Source organism: Lissotriton helveticus, chromosome 9, assembly GCF_964261635.1.
Source record: "Lissotriton helveticus chromosome 9, aLisHel1.1, whole genome shotgun sequence".
Taxonomy (NCBI): domain Eukaryota; kingdom Metazoa; phylum Chordata; class Amphibia; order Caudata; family Salamandridae; genus Lissotriton; species Lissotriton helveticus.
The window spans coordinates 992,795,392-992,816,835 of NC_136070.1; the positions used below are offsets into that span (position 1 = coordinate 992,795,392).

Consider the following 21,444-nt stretch of genomic DNA (forward strand, 5'->3'; position numbering starts at 1 on the left):
GGCTGAGGCCCCACAGGCGTGGGGTATTCTCTACACTCGTGGCAGAGTCCCCACAGCCATGGGCAGTCTCTGCACTCATGGCTGAGGCCCGCAGCTGTGGGGGGAGTCTCTGCACTCGTTTTGGAGTCCCAGCAGCCGTGGGGTGAGTCTCTGCACTCATGGAAGAGACCCCGTCGCCGTGGAGTAGTCTCTGCACTTGTGGCAGAGTTCCTGCAGCCGTGGGGGAATCTCTGCACTCATGGCAGAGACTCATGGCTGAGGCCCCACAGCCATGGGTAGTCTTTGCACTCATGGCTGAGGCCCGCAGCTGTGGGGGAGTCTCTGCACTCGTTTTGGAGGCACTGCAGCCGTGTGAAGTCTCTGCACCGGTGGCGTAGTCCCCACATCCATGATGTAGTCTCTGCACTGGTGGTGTAGTCCCCACAGCCGTGGGGTAGTCTCTGCACTTGCAGTGGAGTCTCCGCAGCCGTGGGCAGTCTCTGCACTCATGACGGAGTCCTTCCAGCCGTGGGCAGTCTCTGCACTTGTGGCCGAGTCTCTGCAGCCGTGGGGGAGTCTCCACACGCGTGGTGGAATCTCCACAATAAGGATTCTCATAGAGATTCTGCTGCTTTCCTTCACTACTGCGGGCCCTATGCACCAGTGCAGAGGCCCTTAGTGAATCAGGGCCGGAATGATAAATGTCACAACTTCCAACAGAACCAGAGAGGCTATGACATTACACACTCACCCTGCACACCCAGAGAACATGCTCTCCTTGCCACTTTGGCAATCAGCTGGCAGGGAAGTACGTGACCTGCTCCAATGCGTCAAGCAACACTCCACTACCATGGACTGGTTCCGTTTTTACTTTCCGCTGGTGTGCACTGCATGGTTCTGTTTTTACTTTCTGCTGGTGTGCACTGGCCAGTGGCGTAGCAATGGGGTGTAGAGGGGAGACAAGTTTAGGGGGTGGCAGCACTTTTACCTTCATCGTTTGTCTCCGCCACCACCTCCGCTTTTCGATCTTGCCAGTGGCAAACGCAGGGACCGCCATAGGGTGGCAAAAGGTCTAGCTACACCACTGTCTCGTATACATGTTCTGGAGGTACACAGAAGACGATTGCTAATGTAATTATTTCTTACTAAAAGGGAGACAACTCAGGGCCACACATTTTAATAAATATCTACAAAGTAGCTATGTATTTTTTGCAGTGTTTTATAGCGGGCATGAACGTGGCACAAAGCCACTGGAGCACTTTATATTATTTTAGGCAAGTAGAGAATGTGCGATTTGCACAGAATCACAAGCTGCTGAGCCGAGGCCAGGATTTGAACCTAATTCAGCAGAAGGAAATAGAGGATTAAAAGAAGGGGTACATAGTGCTGAGTGTAGGGGGTCAGCAGAGGAGGAAGCAGGAGACTAGGGGCCATATGTACTAAAGCATTTTCCCATAGACACAGAATGGGTAAAACTCTTTGATACATCTGGCCCTAGGTATATGGGGACAAGCAAAAACTGCTGATGGAAAAGTACTGTTAAGGAGGGTGCGTGAGAGAAAGAACCACAGAGTGAAAGCAGGAGCATCTGCGAAAAGGGCCCAAAATAACGTCAGAATGTATTAATTGCAGAGCGGCTGAGAATAGATACAAGGTACTGCTGGAGGAACACAGAGTTCAGGACATACGAAGAGGAAAGCGGACTGCTGGGAGATCAAGAATTGCTCTGGTCGGTGGGGAATGTAGAGGAAGAAAGAAGTGCTGATGGATCAGAGAAATAGCAAGGCGACGAGATGAAGAGGCCTGGAGAAAACAGTTTTCTGTGGAAAACATGTGGAAGGAAATGCTATGACTATTGCAAGAGATTGAAATCTTTTGGTAAGTTTTTATCATGACAAAAAGTGGCCCATGAGCGCTCAACTTTAAACCTCCCCATGCTACTTAAGTGGCATTAGAAAGAGCAAGAGGGCTCAAATATCCCTTGAAATGCTTTGATCGGTGGGAAACATCTTACAAAACACACTACTTAGCCTGTACTGTACCTTACATATCCAATAGACCTAGAACTCAAATTCCTCTCTGCAAATTCTTCTCAGAACATACTAAACCTCCAAGTATTGTACAAACCCCAAGTGCCAGAACACCAAGTAGGCAAAGTAGGCACGGGCCTATGGGCCTGTTAGAACTGGAGGTCTCTAGTTGGCAGAGGTAGGTACCTTAGACCAAATAGGGACCCTTGCTTCTAGTCAGGGTAGGGGATGCGCTCTTTAGATAATCCCTGCTCACCCCCTTGGTAGCTTGGCAAGAGCAGACAGGCTTATCTCAAAGGCAATGTGTAAAGTATTTGTACCAACACTCACAGTAACACAGTGAAAACACCACAAATGGACACCACACCAGTTTAGAAAAATAAAATATCTTTATCTAAACTAAGCAAGACCAAAACAACAGAAATCCAGCAATCAGATACTCAGTAGAATGCCTTTAAAAAGGGCTGTTGCAAAAATAAACTTGTAGATGGTAAATGAGGCACTTTTCTCTCGAAGTACCTTAGATGCGTAACGCAGAATAAACAAAAAGGGTCGCAGAGAAGGCGATGCGTGGACTCTTCCTGCGCTCCGGTTGCGATGCGACAAGATGGCGCCTCGATGCATTGAGACGATCCGGTGAGATGCGATAAAATGGTGTCTCTGGTGCGCTGCAACAACGTGGATGAGATGCATGCAAGCCCGACGACCGTGTGGCGAAATCAGTGGTTTCTTGAGCCGCGACAGGCACTGCGACACGCTTCTCCTGTGATGCGATCAGCGGCAGCAGCGACACGCTTCCTTAGCTATGCGCCGGTCCGGCATCACGCTTCTCTGGTGATGCAACAGCAGCAGCGGCGACACGCTTCCTTGGAGATGCACCGGCAGCGTCATGCTTCTCCCTCGCTGCGTCGCGCTTCCAGCTCCCAGCGGCAAGGGCTTCACACACAGTTAAAGGCACCTCAGGGTAGAACTTCCAGCAAGGAAGTCAGGGAAGCTGGGGATGAAGTCTGGTTGTGCCTGGGACTTCAGAAATAGGAGGCCAGCTCTTCCCAGGCCCTAGGAGACTTTTCTTCAGATGGACACAGCACACAGCAAAGTCATTCTTCAAGCAGGGGACACAATACACAACAAAGTCCCTTGATCCTCTCCTCTGCAGAAACAGCAAACTGCAGGCCAACCCAACACACACAGCAAGGGTGGTACTTCTCCTCAGTCTATTCAACTGTCCAATTTAACAACAGGTTCCTCTTGATCACTAAGCAGTCTTGGAATCATTTATATCCCTGCGTTTTCACAACAGGAGACCAGCTCTTTTCAGGCCCTTGGAGACTTTTTTTTCAGGACACAGCAAAGTCCTTGTCAAGCAGTGGGACACAGCACACAGCAAAGTTCCCTGTCCCTACTTTGGCAGAAATAGCAACTGCAGGCCAACCCCAGACACACAGCAAGGACAGTACTTCTCCTTCAGCTCTTCAGCTTTTCTCCTCAGCAAAGGTTCCTTCTTGGTTCCAAAGTAGTCTAAAGTTCAGGGGTTTCAGCTCTCATATTTATACCCCAAAAGTCTTTGTTCTCTATGTGTGAGGGGTCCTGGACCCAGTACAAACAAGTTCTGTGTGCACTCTGCCAGTGCACAACTTCTTCCTTTGTGAATGTGGGCCAGGGTCATCAGACGCACCAGAGGAGGTGGCGCCAGCATTGTGGAAGGCAGGCACAGCCCTATTCAGACCCAGGTGCTACTCCTCCCACCACTCCAAATGCAGATAGGTCTATTCAGCCTAGTGCTGATTCACCCAGACTCCTGGAGCCACCCCAGCCTGTCACTCTCACACCAGACAGTCAATCCACAAACAGGCAGAGGAACACAGAAAGGTTGAAGAAAATAGCCACTTTCTAAAAGTGCTATTTACAAACACAAAATTTAAAAACCATCCTTACTAAAATATGTGTTATTAAATTCTGAGTTCAGGGATACCAGACTCCAATTTTCCATCTCACTCCTATGGGAAGATATGCAGGTAAACATGTTACAAAGCATTCCCCATTCTGTCCTATGGGCAAGATAGCCTTTCAATAGTGAAAAACAAAATTGGCAGTATTTCACTATCAGGGCATGTTACACACACTAGTACATGTCCTACCTTTTATATACACTGCACCCTGTCCAGGGGGGTACCTTGGGCCTAAGATAGGGGTGTCCTAGTTGTAAGAAAAGGGAAGGGTAAGGCCTGGCAAGTGGGTACACTGACCAGGTCAACATGGTAGTTAGCAAACTGCGCAGAGGCACTGCGGTGGCAGGCCTGAGACATCTCTTTGGGGCTACTCATGTGGGTGGCACAATCAGTGCTGCAAGCCCACTAGTAGCATTTGAATTACCAGCCCTGGCATACTCAGTGCACTTTACAAGGGACCTACTGGTAAGAAAATTATGCCAATCAGGGATAGCCAATCACAATAACAATTTACACAGAGAGCATATGCACTTTAGCACTGATCAGCAATGGCAAAGTGCCCAGAGTCCAATAGCCAATAACCACAGGTCAGGAAAAATAAAGGAGGGAGAAGCAAAAAGATTGGGAATAACCCTGCAAAAAGGGCCATTTCCAGCAGGGCCCCACTCCTTTTAAGGGCCCTGCGACAGTGGAACAAAATAATATTGATTTGATCTTGAAAGAAAATCATAATCAAGCTTTCGTAAATATTGTTTCCAAAAGATAGAAAAAAATTAATCAACTCTAAGAAATTAAAACCTTACATTAAAGACTCTATAGAGAAAATACTGTATTAATGTAACATACACATTAACAACTTAAAGTACATATACCAAATACATCAGTTCACATAAAAGTGTGTCTCTTGAAAGCTCATCTTCTGGCAGCTGTCAGTTTGTAATAAAATCAGTGCATTGGGTTTTAGGAGATCATTTGCATGGGGGGCCTGAAATTTCGACTGCCTAGGGGCCTCAACAAGGTTTAATCTGGCACTGTAAACTCCATACACCTAGTTTTTCCATAATACATGCTTTAAAAATGTTTGCACCATAGTTCAAAACCCTCTCGCTCCCCTTTATATTTACATCTTGTTACACAGAAATTGTATTCTTTGGTTCATCTTGTAACATATATGCTATGTAGTATTAAATGTGTACAATATTGAAGAAATAGATAACTTAAACTTTATAAAAAAAATAGCACAGGCTTTGGACAGCAGAGCTATACCACACATCACATCTCATAGATCCATGGCAAAGACTTACTGATCTATAAGAGTGTCAGGATACAGTCTGGTGTTTCTGATAGATCTGTAGCCCAGAAGAGTCAGTCATATGTTGGGTTTAGAAGGCCAGCACCTCTGAGAAGGCCACAGAGGACTCTCCCCAAGCTTTTGAACGTCCAGTGAAGATGCATAGATAATAACATATGTTTATCATGTGCATGGTTCGAAAAATGAGTCACAAGAGTGGGGGAAAAGGAAACTCGAGAAATGACAGTGCAGAATGCTTCTATTACTTAGTGGTAATTGCATTACTCTGTGTTCTACTCTTCTTACGCAATGAGGCCCCTGTTCCTCGTAGACACACCCCTACCACTATGAAAAGTTACCGCCCCATGCACACCTCCTGTACAATATAAGCCTCCAAAGACACAGTGGCCTTGACAACTGGGAAGGAGGGAGGGAGAGCTGTAATGGAGATAAACGAGAGTAGGACACAGAGTAAGGCAATTAGCGGTAAGTAATAGAAGCATTACCTCCTCGTCCCTCTCGCTTTTATCTCCATCACACAATGAAACATACCAAGCCAAAAAAGACTAGTGCAACTGTACAGTTTCATGCTGAGATATACCCAAAACAATACAAAGAAATGGTCAAACAAAAAGTAAAGACAGTCCAGTCTAAAAAACAGTGGACAGAACCGTAGAGCCAAAACTCTGACCCAAACACACAAAAGAAAGGCAACAGGCAAGACGAAACGAGCACCCACGGCTAGTAAGCTGACAATACCGGCATCAGAAAAAAAACACTTGCAAAGTCAAAAGGTGCAAACCCAGAGACGAAAGAGGCCCAAGCGGGGGATGCTAGAGAGCCTGCAAAACCAGATGCAAATCCCACTACCCGTGGTAAAGGATGTAGAGGGGACAACGCTTTAAAGATCCTGGAGACCAGACCTAGATTGAGCACCAGAATCCACCCCCTTTTCAAGGGGACCGGAAAGCAGTAAAAACTCAACTTTGAGGGATTCCAGCACCAGAGGCAGAGAAACAGAAAGCGGAGCCACATGCAACAAATGACCCCAAGCCCAAAACAACACCCAATGTCGAGCATAAGAAGACCCAGCAGAAACCTTCCAGACACCAGCATCGAAATGAGACAGAGACCCCACAACTTGAAGTTTGTAGATTTTGTCAAAGAATGTGAAGAAAAATCAGACCTTTGCATGTACTCAGGAAATATTTTTACACATGATAGCTCTAGTGAAAAACTTGGTACCTGCTGATCGGTAAGGTGATTGGGAGCTGCACGTTTAGACTGTGGAGTCACTGATTACTATGTTTCATGAATTCAATTGCATAAACTACAGAGGATATGGGTCCTGGTATTTTGAAAGAGTGAAGAAGCTAGAGGTGGAAAAACCATACCACTACAGAAAATGAATCCAAAGACATTTGCGGTGAAAGAAAGAGAAGGAAGGCTCAAAGCTGTAGCTCCAGATATGAAACTGGAACAGACGACCAAGAGATCACAGAAAAACTCCAAGGGAATTGTTTATCAGACATGTAAAAGTGAATATGTGCTCAGCTAGTTTACCATGAAATTTTTTCTATTTGCAATGCTTTCAGAGAGTTCACAAATTCAAAATTAAAGGGCCATTGTGAAACTGCTCCTCACCACAAACTTGTGGGAAAGAGAAGGGGACATTTTAATAAACAAGTTGACAGCATTCTTCATTTCATGCAGCAGCAAGGTAATCCCTTTGTAATGACTGAGCCTGTGTGACTACACAACTTTGTGACCAAACAATATGTGGATAACAATATAAAGACACCTTTACTAGATGCCCTGGAACATGGATCGAAACTATACGCAGAACTAAAGCATGAGAGATTTGTATTGAAAGAGGAAAAGCTGTTTGACATAATCTCAAAAGTTAAACTTCCATGCTTTAATTGTCATAGTAAGAGTTTCATCCAACCAGCAACTACAAAACAGGTTACAAAAAGCAACTTTTGCAAGCACGCAGAGAGATGGATGTAGCAAAAGAAAGGGGTGAAATTATCAAGGACATTTTGTCACATGATCTTCTTCCAACAAATGCATTATTTGATGCATTATTTGATGGAGATGCTGAATCCAAACCAGTGAAGCACAAACTAGTACAAGAGCCCATAAATAACTTTCACCTTAACAATTTCAATTTGAAAATGTGTCCTCATTGAAAACTGCTGTTGCTGTGGGGTGGACTATATGTCACAATTGCGATTTATCAAGATTTAATCTATGCAGAACTTCGGAGAACTCGTTCAGACTGTTCTGCAGATATCAAAGCCAGTGTGCACCCTGCAAGAACTGCACATTGTCTCTGACAGTTATCTTTAACTATATGTCAAAGAATGTGAGAGAATCAGATGAATGTCTACAAGTGGAACAACTGACCGTGCCCGCATCACAAATTCAATAAATACTCCAGTGCAACTTGATAAATTTTGGTCATCAACATCGAATAAGATGAACTTGGAGATGTAAACTCGCCAAAACATTGCTGATGCTTCAGTGAACACTAGATTTCCAAATATTGCAAGTGGAATGATTGTCAATGAGTAGTTGGTGTCTGCAGAGATATATTCAAAAGGTATTGGCCATATTGCTCAAGAACTTAACAGCAAATTGTAGGAAGTCAACCTTTTTGTTGTGCCACATGTTGAATGGGCTGTTCGAAATAGTTCCAATCGGGCCATTGACACAGATGTTATTTTTGTGCTACTTAGATTTGTTGCAAAGTGAAGGACTCTCAGTGTTATGGATACCCAGTGTTCTTATCAAGGCACATATTCTTTTGGGTGATGACACCATGAGCAAAATTGGAATGAAGCTTGGCGCTTTAACTGCTCTACCGTTGAAGTTTCAAAAGGATCTGCTGAGACAGAAGAAGAATGTGTAGTAAAATACCTTGTTCGTGTATGGAAAACGAGTTCTGAATGTCACACATTTGACACATGAACACATTAAAAGAGCTTTCTACTTGATCAGAAGATGTGTAAATGTTTTTGGAGTATGCATATGTAGAGAAAGATCTGTGTGATTTTGGAGGGGAAGATATTGATGAGGTGCTAAAACCTACAAAATTTCCAAATGCCTCTACCCACAGAACTTACACATACATGTACTTTCAAAACCTTTGTTACAATATGTTCGATATGCTCTACTAAAATATTCAACATTCTGCAAATGTACCAAAAGAGAATTCCAAAACAAATAAATAAAGTGAACTATGAAAATGAGTGTAAAAAAGGAGTGATAAACATTTTATTTTCATATTCAGATCATAAATATTGTTTGGTGCATTCATAACAGGATTAAAAAACGTTATTATTAGCTTCATTTCTATATATGTTCTTCTTCCTCTATTATCACCAACATTTTGGAAAATGGCGGAAGGGCTGCTCTGAGGAGTTATTTTCTGTCTACATTACCCCAAAACCTATGTTTTGACCCCAAACTAAAGTAGATAGGTCTCATGGTTCCTGAAATATAACATCATCACGGCAACACATCTGCCATTTTAAAAAATGTTGTCCATAAAAATTCGGCCCTGATCAGCAATGGAAATCTTGGACAATATTTTTTTTACAGAATTACATCAGGGGCCCGGGATTAACAGCTGCAGGATATCCGCAGGGAGTCGTGAAAATTGAGAAATACACACTATGGTCGAAGAAAAGCACAGCAGCCTTCTGACTGGGCAAATAAAACAGTGGTGGAACAAAATAACCTGCCACACCTCATACAGATGGCGGCGCCCCACTCGCTGGCTTTGGGAGAATCCCAACCGGATGTACCACCAGGACCAAAATGCAGGCACTTGCACCATCAAGGAAGAATGCCAGCCATGGGCTAAAAACCACGAACAACCATACATAGCCCAAACAAGCTGCCATAAACTGGTCACCCAGCCCGGCTCAATGCATAAAGCCACGGAGGACGATCAGCTGAGTGACAAGGAGACATCTTAACCTCGTCAGCCCATACAGCCCACCCAGCTGGGGAAAGGCACCACAGCCCTCGGGGCAAATGATAATAGACCAAATAAACTGAAAAAAAAGCCAGGCTCTAACATTGCAACTGAGCTCACACAACCATTGAAACACCAGGAGTCAAACCCATAACTGTCAGAGCAAGAGCCTAAGACCTAAACCACTAGGCCAGAGCAACTCTATCTACACATCTCAAGCGGAGGCCAGTATACAGAACATCCAACACCAACAAAAATTGTTGCTTTGCAGAGAGCAAAAAACCCCTGCAGAAAAACATAGAGCAGCCAGTTCCACTGCAAACCAGGAACACAGCCCGAGCCGGAGAAAGGCACCGCAGACCTCCGGACAGGTAAACTCAACCGCTGGCCAGAAAACCACTATGTCGGTATACTGGCACGGCACCAAAAATGTCACTGAAAGCTAAGCAAATAACTAAAGAGGAAAACCAACAGCAAATGAGAAAATAGACAGGCCATGGGACAGGAAAAAACTGATCAAAAAAGTACAGCAGAGCCATACAGTTTATAAAGAAGACTGGCCTCCCAGTAGTGACTGTTTAACCATTAGCAAGGAGCACCACATCTCCCACAGGCTGTCACTCACCACAGTCTCAGAGAAGCACAGCACCACCATAAATATATGTAATTGAATGGCTGAAATCGTGCAGCTCCAAGTTGCCTCTGCATGCCCATCCTGCAAGAGCCACTGCCAGAGCACCGATCTGAAGAGCCCCAACAAACCTAGGGATTTCTGCATCCCATGGAGACAGACCCCTGGATGTAGCCTGCACAGCCGTAATAGCGCTCTGATGTGTGTAGACAGGCCCACGAGGACACTGTGCCGCTACTGCCCCCTGCCATGAGAAAATTACATATAATGTAAGGAAGGAAGCAGTGCAGAAATCCATAAACACAACCTACAGTCTGTGTTGAAATGCCGCCAGAAAAACCAAGGTACAAACCCTCAAAATAAACCCACACTGGAGCGAGCATGCCACAACCACCCTCAGTGTCTACAGACGCAAAAGAACAGGCCGTATGCAGGGGCGGTAACATATTGTATTTATTTATTTATTTAAAGTAATTTTATATAGCGCAAACTTTACCCAAAGGTGTCAGAGCGCTTTACATAAGAACCAGTTGCAAAACTTAAGGACTTAGGATTACATGTGTTACATAAAAGATACAAACTGAAAAAAAATTGCAAATGTACAGGCTGTAAAGTCACACAAGGAAGAGATAGAAACAGAAAGAAAAATTGCAAATGTACAAGTAGTAAAGTCACTCAAGGAAGAGCTACAAATGGATATACTCTAAGAGTCACATAGGACTGGTAGAGAGTACAAAGGTCTACTGCATATACTAGTGATTAGAGTTATCTCTATATGCATATATATATATATACACATAGTAGATTTTCTCAGGTCAAGGATAAAAAAAAACCAGGAGAGCAGAGTTCCATTAAGTGGGGTCAGAAGGGGGACGCAGTTACAGCGGTAGGGAGTGTGTCTACGAGGCACAGGGATCTCATTGGGTAATGGAGATAAGTGAGAGGAACGAAGAGGTAATGTGTATTCTTTCACCTTGGAAAAACAGCTCTCAGACCCCTGCCTCCTAGCAGATCGTCTGTTAGGCTCACCCAATAAGAAGAGGGCGGTGCAGACCTGGCCTGGAAATAATGGAACCCATCTTTCATTTGTCACATGTCCCTCCTGCCATTCCTTGCACTCTACACTGAAGCCTATCATGTGAACTCTGGTGCTTGACTTACCTGGGTGCTCAAGAGACACTGAGCTGATGCTCTTTGCATCCCATACCTCAGGTACAATTAGAGCCAGAAGTGCGTGGACCAGTCCAAGAGAACCCAAACCAAGCATGAGGGGGATACAGAGCTGCGAATGAGGAGCACACAATTCCAGGGCGGTAACTCACTGGGTGTAAGTGTGAATGTCTGTGTTGGACCACGTGTGTGTGTATGTGTGTGCCTGTAGGGCAGCATGTGTTTGTATGTACATATGTGCTTTTGCTGTAATAAGTTGCATACATCATTGACGGAAGGGAAAGAAATGCTTTGTGATGTTGCTCACCTCTTGAGACGCTCTTTGCTCAGCCGCTGAACTTCCTGCCACTGCTGATCTGTCACCAGTCCTGAAAGACACTCAGCTGATAGGCTCTGGAACTGAAGATATCAAACAGTTAATACACTGTGAGTATGGTCCCAAGACTGTAGACACCAGCGGCGGCTCTTCCGTTATGACGGAGGAGCGTCGCCCTGCCTGCTGCGAGTACAGCAGACACACACATTAATGAAATGGTAAACAGCGTGATGGCGGGGGCAGGGCTGATTAGTGAAATTGCACTATTAATGCAGCCCCCTGCCAGTGCGCAGGTCCGACTGGCTGTCTACCTACAGCCGACCAATCTGACATGCGCACTTCAGAGCCTGCAATCCCAAGGCTGAGAAACAGCTGAGGGATTGCAGCAGCAGGCCCCCAGACTCAAAAAGAGCGTTGAGTGTTACTGCTCCAACTAATCCTGGAGCTGCAGTACAGCTCCAGGATTGGTTGGTTTCAGGTTGTACAAGGCACAAAGTCCCTCCCTTTCCAAACAATGTAACACAGAGGAGGAGAGAGCCAGGACGGAGACCGCATTCAGACCCTGCGGCCGACATATATGGTGAGTGTTTTGAGCATCGTGCCCCACCCTATTGTAATGTTGCCAGCCGCCGCAGGTAGTCACCCACTTCCTTCCTACTAAAATGCACAATGGACTACCATTCCATTCCCTTCATCAGGTCATAGCCGGGGATGCCTGGTTTCACCCTGGAGATACCCAGAAAGGGACCATCTCACAGGGAAAACCAGGACGGGTTCCCCAGCGGTCTACAGCGCCAGGACACTCGGGTAGAGTAACAGTGCGCTTTACAAATATCCCACATAGATTGGGCTGTACTCATGTCCCAGTCACACAACATGCCACGGACTCTCTTCTCAATAGGTGCCATGTGGACTCTCTCCTGTTCCACATACTAGGTCATGTGCTTAATTATATGCATATTCATGAATACATCCATTAACCCCTTCCACGCTCATGACGAGCTGGGCTCGTCATGCAGTAGCCTCCTCGCACGCTCATGACGAGCCCAGCTCGTCATGAACCAATAAGGATCACGAAATCCCAGCACAGCAGGGGAATTCCCATAGCATCCAAGAGGTTAAACACATAATGAAAAACATAACAGAACAATATCAACTGTGGATATCCATTTACAAACTAAAAAATGTCATCCTTTGTCTTAAAAGTCAACAGAAGATAATTTACAAAGTAATAAAATATACATCTTCAAAGTCAATATGAAAATTTAAAGGGTAAGCAAGACCACCACTATTTTCCTCACAGTCTTCATAAAATATTACAACAGATCTAATCGCAATATTACATAACTCCAATGGGTTCAGATTTCACCCCAAACCGTGGTCCCTTTATCTCCAGGGCAAAGATGCTCCAAACTACTTTGACACTCCTAAAATGACCGTGTTATTTTCAACTTGCTACACTGTAATAATGCACTTCTCACTGTACTTATTTGTAACCCAAGCATTACCAAAATAAGCTAATTTTTTCTATTCTTAGAGTATAAAGGACCTACAAATTAAAATGTTCCAATGTATCTTCGAGGTTGCAACAGAGCGGCCATTTTTTGAGTACCCTTTCTTTGCATTATATTAATATGCTGTGTCTGTTCTAAAGGATGCATTCTGTTTTCTGTATTGAGACAGAGTAATCCAATCAAAGTCCATTTTGCCTCTTATATATCTAAGGGCTCATATACTGTGCAATCGGTCTCGAGTCATAGTATAGCATCATATGCTTTTATTCTAGGGATAGCAATTATCTACTTTAGCAACCAATATTTCTTCGGTTACACATGCTGGTTTTAAAGGTGTTTGGAATAAAGATTGAAAAGAAGGTTATTAATGTCTTTTAACCTCTTTTTAAAAAATGTAACCGTGGCCACATCTAGATCCTTGTTCACAAAACTAAAAGGTCTACACACTCTCTCTTGATCCATTCCTTTCAGTAATAGCAACTAAAACAATGAAATTAACTGATGGCATACTCTCTGGGAGGGCCAACAGTTTCTACGAGGATGCTCATTCTCGAATTTCTAGACTCTTTATGTTTTTGTACCGCCCCAGAGCTCTGCCTCATAAAGTTGCCGAACCCTCCAGGTCTTTGCACCATCCATAGTAGAACTCCCTACTTATTTCCAGCACGGATTATCTCCCCCTTATTTACGATTCTATCACTGAGATTAAACTGGAGACACCAGCCATAAATCTATCCAACTGTAAACCTCCATACTGGCCGTGAGAAGTTATATTCTTTGTTGGCTCGATTTCCATCAGTTTGGCCTATGTCAAGGTTATCAGATGTTCCTTGAATTGGCAAAGCAGTTCAAAATAATCCTATATGCTTTGCAGTCTCGTCTTTGCAAAAGAAAGTAGCACGTAATCAACAGGAAATATATATATTGTGCATCGTTCTGTATGTTTGAGTAATATAACTGCACAGAGATTGAAAAGGTATAAAAGTTTGAGTGTATAAGCACAGGCTTCGACTACTGGAAATCATCGGTTGGTCTCCGCGTTGGGGACAGAACGTGCTGTAGCATCATTTTTCCATATAAAGCCTTTATAAATATAAGATGATAGTCTAGTAAGTCCAGCTTAGTTTGGTCATATAATAATATAGCTCTGTTGCTGCAAACAAAATATGTTTTCAGTGTGCGCTTCCCATTGTCAAAATACTTTACACGTATAAGCTGTACCCAAAAGGCTTGTTCTATCGCTCTTACCCAACTGGTTTATCCTTCCTCCAGGTGTGATATAAAGTCATTCTCTCAAACTTCAATCCAAGCTTCCCTTGGCCAATAGCCCATTAACTCAATTCATGATATTAGCTGAAATTTCTTTGGACTTTTTTAGGCATGGGACAGTCTCTGCCCCCCCTCCACCTCGCCCTCCAGTGTCTGTTAAAGAATTTGATATGAATATTGCATTTGCAAGTCAACTTTTGAAATCCATCAAGTTAACCACAGGGATGCCTCATGTACCCCTGACTGTTTTCAATTGCAATGGAACCGCTGGCATGCAGGTTGAGGGAGCAACACTCTCACATAATGCAAACTTTTACAAATATATACTTGCATGCAGACAATATACTCTTGATAAGAAAACCTGATGAAATCAATCTCTGAAAAGTGATATGGGAAATAAATACATTGATCATACTCAAGTGTAAATATAAATGGGTCCAAATCTGAACTTTTTTACCTTGCATAATGTACCCAGCGTACAAATACGATCTGAGAGGGTGCACTGACTCAGTGCGATATCTAGGCATCAAGATTCATAAAGACATCAATATGGTGATTAGAGATATTTATGGCCCAGTAATGGATTAAAAAGGCACGCAAACTGAGAAATGGAAGCGACTCTCGATATCTATAGGGATCACAGTAGCCCTTAATAAAATGGACATACTTCCAAAAACGCTTTATCTATCTGCTAACATCTGAAATTTGCTATCCAAATCCGTGCTTAGAACCCTGCGCTCACCACCAAGTTGTTTTATGTGGGTCAACAAACAGGGCAGATTGTGATGGGATATTCTTAGGCCGCCCTTTAAAGAGTGCGTGTTTCCAGACCTGCATCCATAGATAATATCTAGTTGCCCAGGCTTACTATGTGGATATTGGGACTACACCCACCACTCATTGCACACATATTGGTGGAACCCAATCTGAGGGACAAAGTACTTTGCAAACTAATTTGGCAGAATGTATCCATATTCAAGACCACAGAGAGACTATGATGCTTCCACTGATAGAGCATGGCATACACTGGGGAAAACAAGCAGACATTCATCAATTGTATGCACCAGAATTTAGTGGGCAATTCTGCCATAACCATTGCAATAGTGGTGACACAGAAGAAATCACTTGCTAACCACATGATAAAAAAATAGGTCAGTAATAAATCAGTGCAGCCAATGTTTCACCTTGGATCACTGTAAAGCACACGATGACACAAATGCACTGGATGTATTTATATATTTTAGAATTAGATACACTATTACATATCTGTCCATGGAATTCTCTAATGAGCTCCCTGAACTGAATGTGCTTACGAAGGTTAAAGAGCTGACATATTCCTCCATCTACAACCTTGGCCTGGATGTTCTTTGTCTGTTTTTTTCTACAAGAGCTTCACTAGCAGTAAAGAGATGAATAGGTTACTTACCTTCGGTAAACACATTATCCGGTAGAGAATCTGTCTAGCAGCTGATTCCTTACCTTAGACTATGACACAGGCATCAGACTGGATCAGGAAACTTTTGACGAGCAGTACCCCTTCGCAACGGTAGGTGCCGTCGTTTGGCTCAGTGTGGTATAGTTCGTACCGGAAATGACAGGTGTCGTGCTTAGCTAAACAGGTGCCCCCCCAGTGCGCAGATGTCAGTTTCTTTTCTCAACTTTCTACACCAGAAGCGCATAGCAACGAGGAACACTGACCCGTGGTGGGCAAAGCTAGGTCCCTTAAAAGGGCGCGCTCTTTACATTATAATCTGTTCGCAGAGCGGAGAGGACAGTAGGGTTGATAAGGAATAAGCGGCTAGACAGAGACTTTACCAGAAAAGGCATTACCAACGTTAAGTACCTTGTTCCTCTGATAGAGACTGCTAGCCACAGATTCCTTACCCTAGAATAGAGAGCCAACCAATACCTCCCCGGAGGTGGGTTTGAGAAGGATTAGACTAAAAAGTCCGGTAAGACAGAACAGGCAAACCGACTGTCATGCTGGACCTGACTGTCAGGCAATAGCGTTTCCTAAACATTTGCAAGGAAGCCCACATTTCTGCTGTATAGATACCCAGGACCGAAACTCTGCGAGCTAATGCAGTGGTTGCAGCCTTGACTCTGGTAGAGTGAGCACACAAGTACATCTGTGGACCCCATGATTTATATAGTGGGCCATTTTCTGTATCAGCTAGCTTACTTCCTTGAGGCCGGTAGCAGGTTTTATTACCATCATCATCGCAGAGTGAAATTAATTCTTTGGTCCTGATGAATGCCCCATATCACATTGCATGGCCCGAAAAGGGCAGAAACATGTTGCCCATGTAAAGGGAGTACTTGCGGTCCAAGTGTGAGGAGAGAACCCATTGATGAAGCATGTCACCTATGGATGAGTGAGACTTCTTTTCCTCAAGATATCATTCTCCAACGGACGGCCCTTGTCCTTGATCCCCTTTCCCTTTACATACAAACATAAATTGTGTGGATTTAATATAGTTAGGGAGGAGTACATTTTTGGTTGGGTTTCTTTCTCCCATTAGACCCCCTGTGTGTATATTGACTGGCAGAGACCAGGCCAGTGTCTGGGGAGGTGCCCAGGCCACTGGCATCTCTCAGATCCTCATACTAGGTGTCCCCAGGATCCTCTAAGGTCTTGTAACCAAAAGGGACCACAGACCCTTCCCAATCATCACACAACACAGGCCTATCAAGGAAAAAAGGCACTGGCTTGGACATGGGGAGACTGCCTCCAGTCTACGCCAGAACCAGTGGCAGACAACGTCAGTCCAACTTTGTGTCGGAGTTGGGAATGATGATGTGGGAGGGGCCACCGCTGGGAATCGGTGGTGCCGGCAGTGGAGTGTTTGCCGGGGAAGGTCAAGGTCGCTTGACCAGCACCAATCTGGATCCATCACTGGATCTCTAGGGCCCGACTAGCGCCAAGGGCGAGTCCGCCAGAAGAAAGCCAGTAGGGTTCCTTCCACGACCTGTGGGCCCCTGGGCACTCCAGAGGGGTAGGGCTGCCCAAAGAGGAGGTACATGGCCTCCTATAAGTCATTTAGCTGGGTGGAGGACACTCCGGCTTCCGGAAACTCAGGGAGGTGGAAGATGGCCCAGGTGCAGGCTCCATCACAGATCTAGGCCTAGAGTGCCAATGGCCTCGCACTTATCGGAAGACTTGTGTGGCAAAGTCGGAGACCTCTTCGTCTTCTTTTTCTTGTGGGATTTGCTTGATTTTTCCAATGACTTAGAGTGGGACGAAGATTGCCAGGTACGGCTCCATGAACAATCTCCGGACCTTCCTCCTGACCGAGATCTGGAATGTTGCAGGGTCAGTCAGTGACTAGGTAGAAGAACTGCTCCCTCAATACGTTTGGATGCATGGCGCAGCAATCTTGCATGTCTTGGTATCGTGATCGCACTCCAAACACTAAAGCAAAACCAAATGCGGGTCCGTAATCGACATCTGGTGATGACAGGCGCCGCATGCGTTGAAACCTGTCTTTTCGGGGAACATCCTCACACAAGGAGACATAGTCTCAGAATAATACCCATGAAAAGGTCGCAAAAAGATCAGTCAAAAAGTGACTGTGGGTAACTCTCTCTGGATCTGCACTGATTGGCGCAGAAAGAAAAGAACTGATAGCAGCACTCTGGGGTGGTGCCTATATAGGCTCTACGCACTCCATTTCCATTGCGGACAGTGCCAGGCAGTTCCGACCAATGCTACCAACCTGCACGCAGAGATACTGCTCGTCAAATGTTTCCAGATCCAGTCTGAAACCTGGGGAATATTCTAAGGTAAGGGATCTGCGGCTAGTAGTCTCTATCAGATGTTCAATATTATCACCATCAATCCACTAGTGATTCTCACTCATTGGTTTTAGAACACAACTGCTCCCTTATAGATAAAATATAGTTGTGCCATTGTGATTCACAAATTGCTGTAAAGGGCTCAGCTTAATCTCCTAGTAACCCATTGTAAATCACTTTCCATAATCTCTTCAATTCTTAACTATACTTTGTCTCCACCAGTGCTTCCCAGCTGGGCTCTAACATCGCTTTCTATTTCATGCCTATAATGGTCTTGTAGTCTCTCTCTCCCAGCCGCAATTATATGTTTTGAATCCTTGTTAACCCCCTGCATGCCCCCAGGAGTTCGCTATTTGCTTGCTTACAGTCTGTATAGTATGCTGTATCCTACTATACCACCTTACCGAACTATGAATGAGAAAACAAACACGGATATAAGGTTATTTATGTAGTGCAAACCTAGCTACAGAGCTCAGGAGTTCACCATTTGCTTGCTTATAATCTTTGAAGTATGCTATGTCATATTAAGCACTCTTATACCACCTACTCAAAAAATGAACAAAAAAACATGCATATAATGGTGTTTATGAAATCCAAAACTAGCCACAGAGCAGTGGAGCACAACACAACAGTAGGGGGTGCATACACAGCAAGGGCATACAAGACTAGCTGACAGAGGAGAAGGTTCTCTGTGCTGGCATCTATGCCGGGTAAGTAATTAAAGTACTTTATTTGGGGTAAAAAGACAGCATTTACAAAGGCATCTACTGCATGCTCAATGGTCCTTCAGTGCTTCTATGGCACAATGTTAACTCACGAAACCGCCCCGCCTTCCCACACCTCACATCAATATACTGTGATCTCCCAATCCTCTGCCCCAGTTTATTGTGCAAATATAACAGATGATGGATGGAATGTTAACCAATCAAACATTCACCCCAGTCACATATCTTGGGTAAATCCTATGTGTTTTGGCACGCCATTCCAGTTTAGACCCAGCCATATGAAAATCAGTCTTGATCATGCTCCCTAAGGGAACAGACAGTCCAGCCCGACCTGCCAGGCCAAGTCCTCCCTGGACCAGAAACAAGCATCCTGGGACCAGTTTCGGGGTTTCACCCCTCAGCAGCGAGGCTAGCTTGTATCTAGTGGCATAGTGAGCAAGGGAGCCACGTCAGGGCATATCCATGGCCACTTAGGGCAAGTCGTTCCAAATTTACTCACTGTTATATTTTGCTCTCATTCCCATTCAACCACAATTACTCAGGGTTAACTCTCTCTACTTACTTAAATCACAAAAAACTAAAGACTTTCTCCATTTTTCCTGTTGTGACAAGCTGCAGAAACACACTGCCTCGCGTCTGCATTCCCAGGCATGACCCACTGCAGAATCCTTTTCTTCCTTTCCCAGGAAAGATTCTGAATCTCCTTCCATCACATCCCACCCTACCCGAATATATGTTGATGGTGGTGCACGTCGTTGTGAGGAAACGGAACAGCCTCAGTTTCCTCACAACGATGTGGTTTTCCATTACATCGCATGCGTTGTAAAAGCGCATGCAATGTAATGGTATGCGTAGTGATGTAATGACTTGCGTTGTAACTGCCTCGTTGAAATGGCTGTTTACCCCCTACCCTCACGGTGACAGGCAAAGTGTTCTAATCAGTTTTTCTTTTCAGACATAGAGTCTGCTATCTGTATCTGCATGATCAAGGGTTATCCCTGTATTATTCAGAACCTGATAAATACTATTGATTCTGCTCAAAATGGCACTTAACCTTCCATACTCTACTATCCATAACAAGGAAATGTATAGCTAAAAGTAAAATGGTCAGATTTACAGCTGCAGAATTGTTATTATAAGCAAAATGGCTACTCTGGTGAAGACAGGCTTGTTAATTAATGGCATATAAGACAAGATAGCTTAGAGTACTGGCTGTCAGTGGGCACTGGCCAGTCCAGCTAGTCTAGTTCTAGCACTGAAGTATTTGGAATTTCCGAGCTACAAGTAATTATGTATGGACCGACTTAGCATTGATTAAGAAACTAAAAAAGAACAAAATTACGATTGACTACAATAAGCTAAATCGTTCATGTTACTAAAGCTATAGAAGCTTGAAGCTTCAGGTCAACAAGGATAATTCTGGACAATATTCCTATGCAATTCAACGGAAACACAAATCTACAACCGCCTAAGCAGGCCTTTCCACCCTAGGTGGGAGACTTCAAATCAAAAGTTCAGGAGGACAAACTAATCCCACACAGAACTGCTAGGGGTAGGAAAGATTACAGTTAACTACAGATCTGCAAACCACACTGCTACAGCGTTGTCATTAGATGTAAACAAACTGAGGCATATACGACTATGGACAGGCAGTCACTCAGAATATTAAAAGGTATCTTACAAACAGTCATTTGTAGTCTATTCAATGGTACAATGAAAACGCTCCTGGCCTTTTTACTCCAGATATTAGCAATTTTCAGTTTTTTTACGAAAAGTTAGGATTTTAATCTTAAATAATGGAAATGACACCTCAGTGCTGCAGAAATGGAACCACACTGCATGGGCCAATAAGGGGTGCAGACTATTCGTACATGAATGTCCAGGTTATTGAAGGCTAGGGGCGTACATTGTCATTCATTAATAATAACGTTATATACATTGTAATAAGTAAATCACTTTTAATACCAGAGCCATACAAAAAGCACATAAGACCAATTATTTGTGTTATTGGTGAAGGAGATGCGTTTTAATAAGGCACAGTTTATTATCATTGTAGGACTGACTGTAGAGAGAGTGAGTGACAGACAAAGATAAAGAGAGAACATAACATAACAACAGAGAGCAGAGAGAAAGAGGCAGAGGCCAAAGAAATTCAGAAAATCTATCCCTAATATGACTTCCTGCTTTACAGGCCACCTTGCCCCATGTCCCTGAAAACTCTTACTTAACTGTTTTGGCTCCAAGGACAAATGATACAATGTACTCGCTGGACTCTTGGGCTTCTGGGATTCCATGAGCCTCGAAAACTCGCTGCCAATGCTTGACCAAGTCCTGCGGAGCCACCAGCACAGTTCCATCACTCCTAAATCTATAAAAGGTTAGTGACTGCCTGAATCTCGAAGAAGCGATACCTCCAAGCGGTCGGCATCCAAATAGCAAGCCCACCATCTTCTTGATGAGGAGAAACCGCATAGTTTCAAAGGAGACATTAATTTAGATTGAATTGAATCAGGCTGCAGCAGGTGGCAGAGGGCGCTTCTGCACCTTGTTATCGGGTCAAGTGCACCTGGAGAATTCCAGAGGAGGTAGTACAACGTTGCACAGTCGTCAGCTCACTGGAGCATCATTGCCTAGAAAGAGAAGGACAGAGAGTGTCAAAATTATTAAGGTAAAGCAAATCCCAGGAAAAGGGATCAATACTACAATTCCTATTCAAGAGCCTCATGGGCTTCAAATTCTTCATTTTGACCTTTCGTATGGCAATAAATGGGGACCTCAAATCTTACGGCA

General features: G+C 44.2%; 1 protein-coding gene across 5 annotated transcripts in view; it reads right to left on the reverse strand.

Moving 5' to 3' along the window:
• Positions 1-21,444, reverse strand: part of HEMK1 (HemK methyltransferase 1, mitochondrial release factors N(5)-glutamine) — a 259,343-nt gene that overhangs the window by 170,354 nt on the left and 67,545 nt on the right. For 4 of the 5 annotated variants that reach the window (XM_078661300.1, XM_078661299.1, XM_078661298.1 and 1 more), the window contains 2 exons: positions 20,884-21,284; positions 11,343-11,434 (listed from right to left, as the gene is read on the reverse strand). In XM_078661300.1, the coding sequence (XP_078517426.1) occupies positions 11,343-11,434; positions 20,884-21,126 (335 nt within the window). In that variant the 5' untranslated portion in view covers positions 21,127-21,284. Of the gene's footprint in view, positions 1-11,342; positions 11,435-20,878; positions 21,285-21,444 lie in introns of those variants that run through there. The other variant, XM_078661302.1, reaches the window with a different exon arrangement.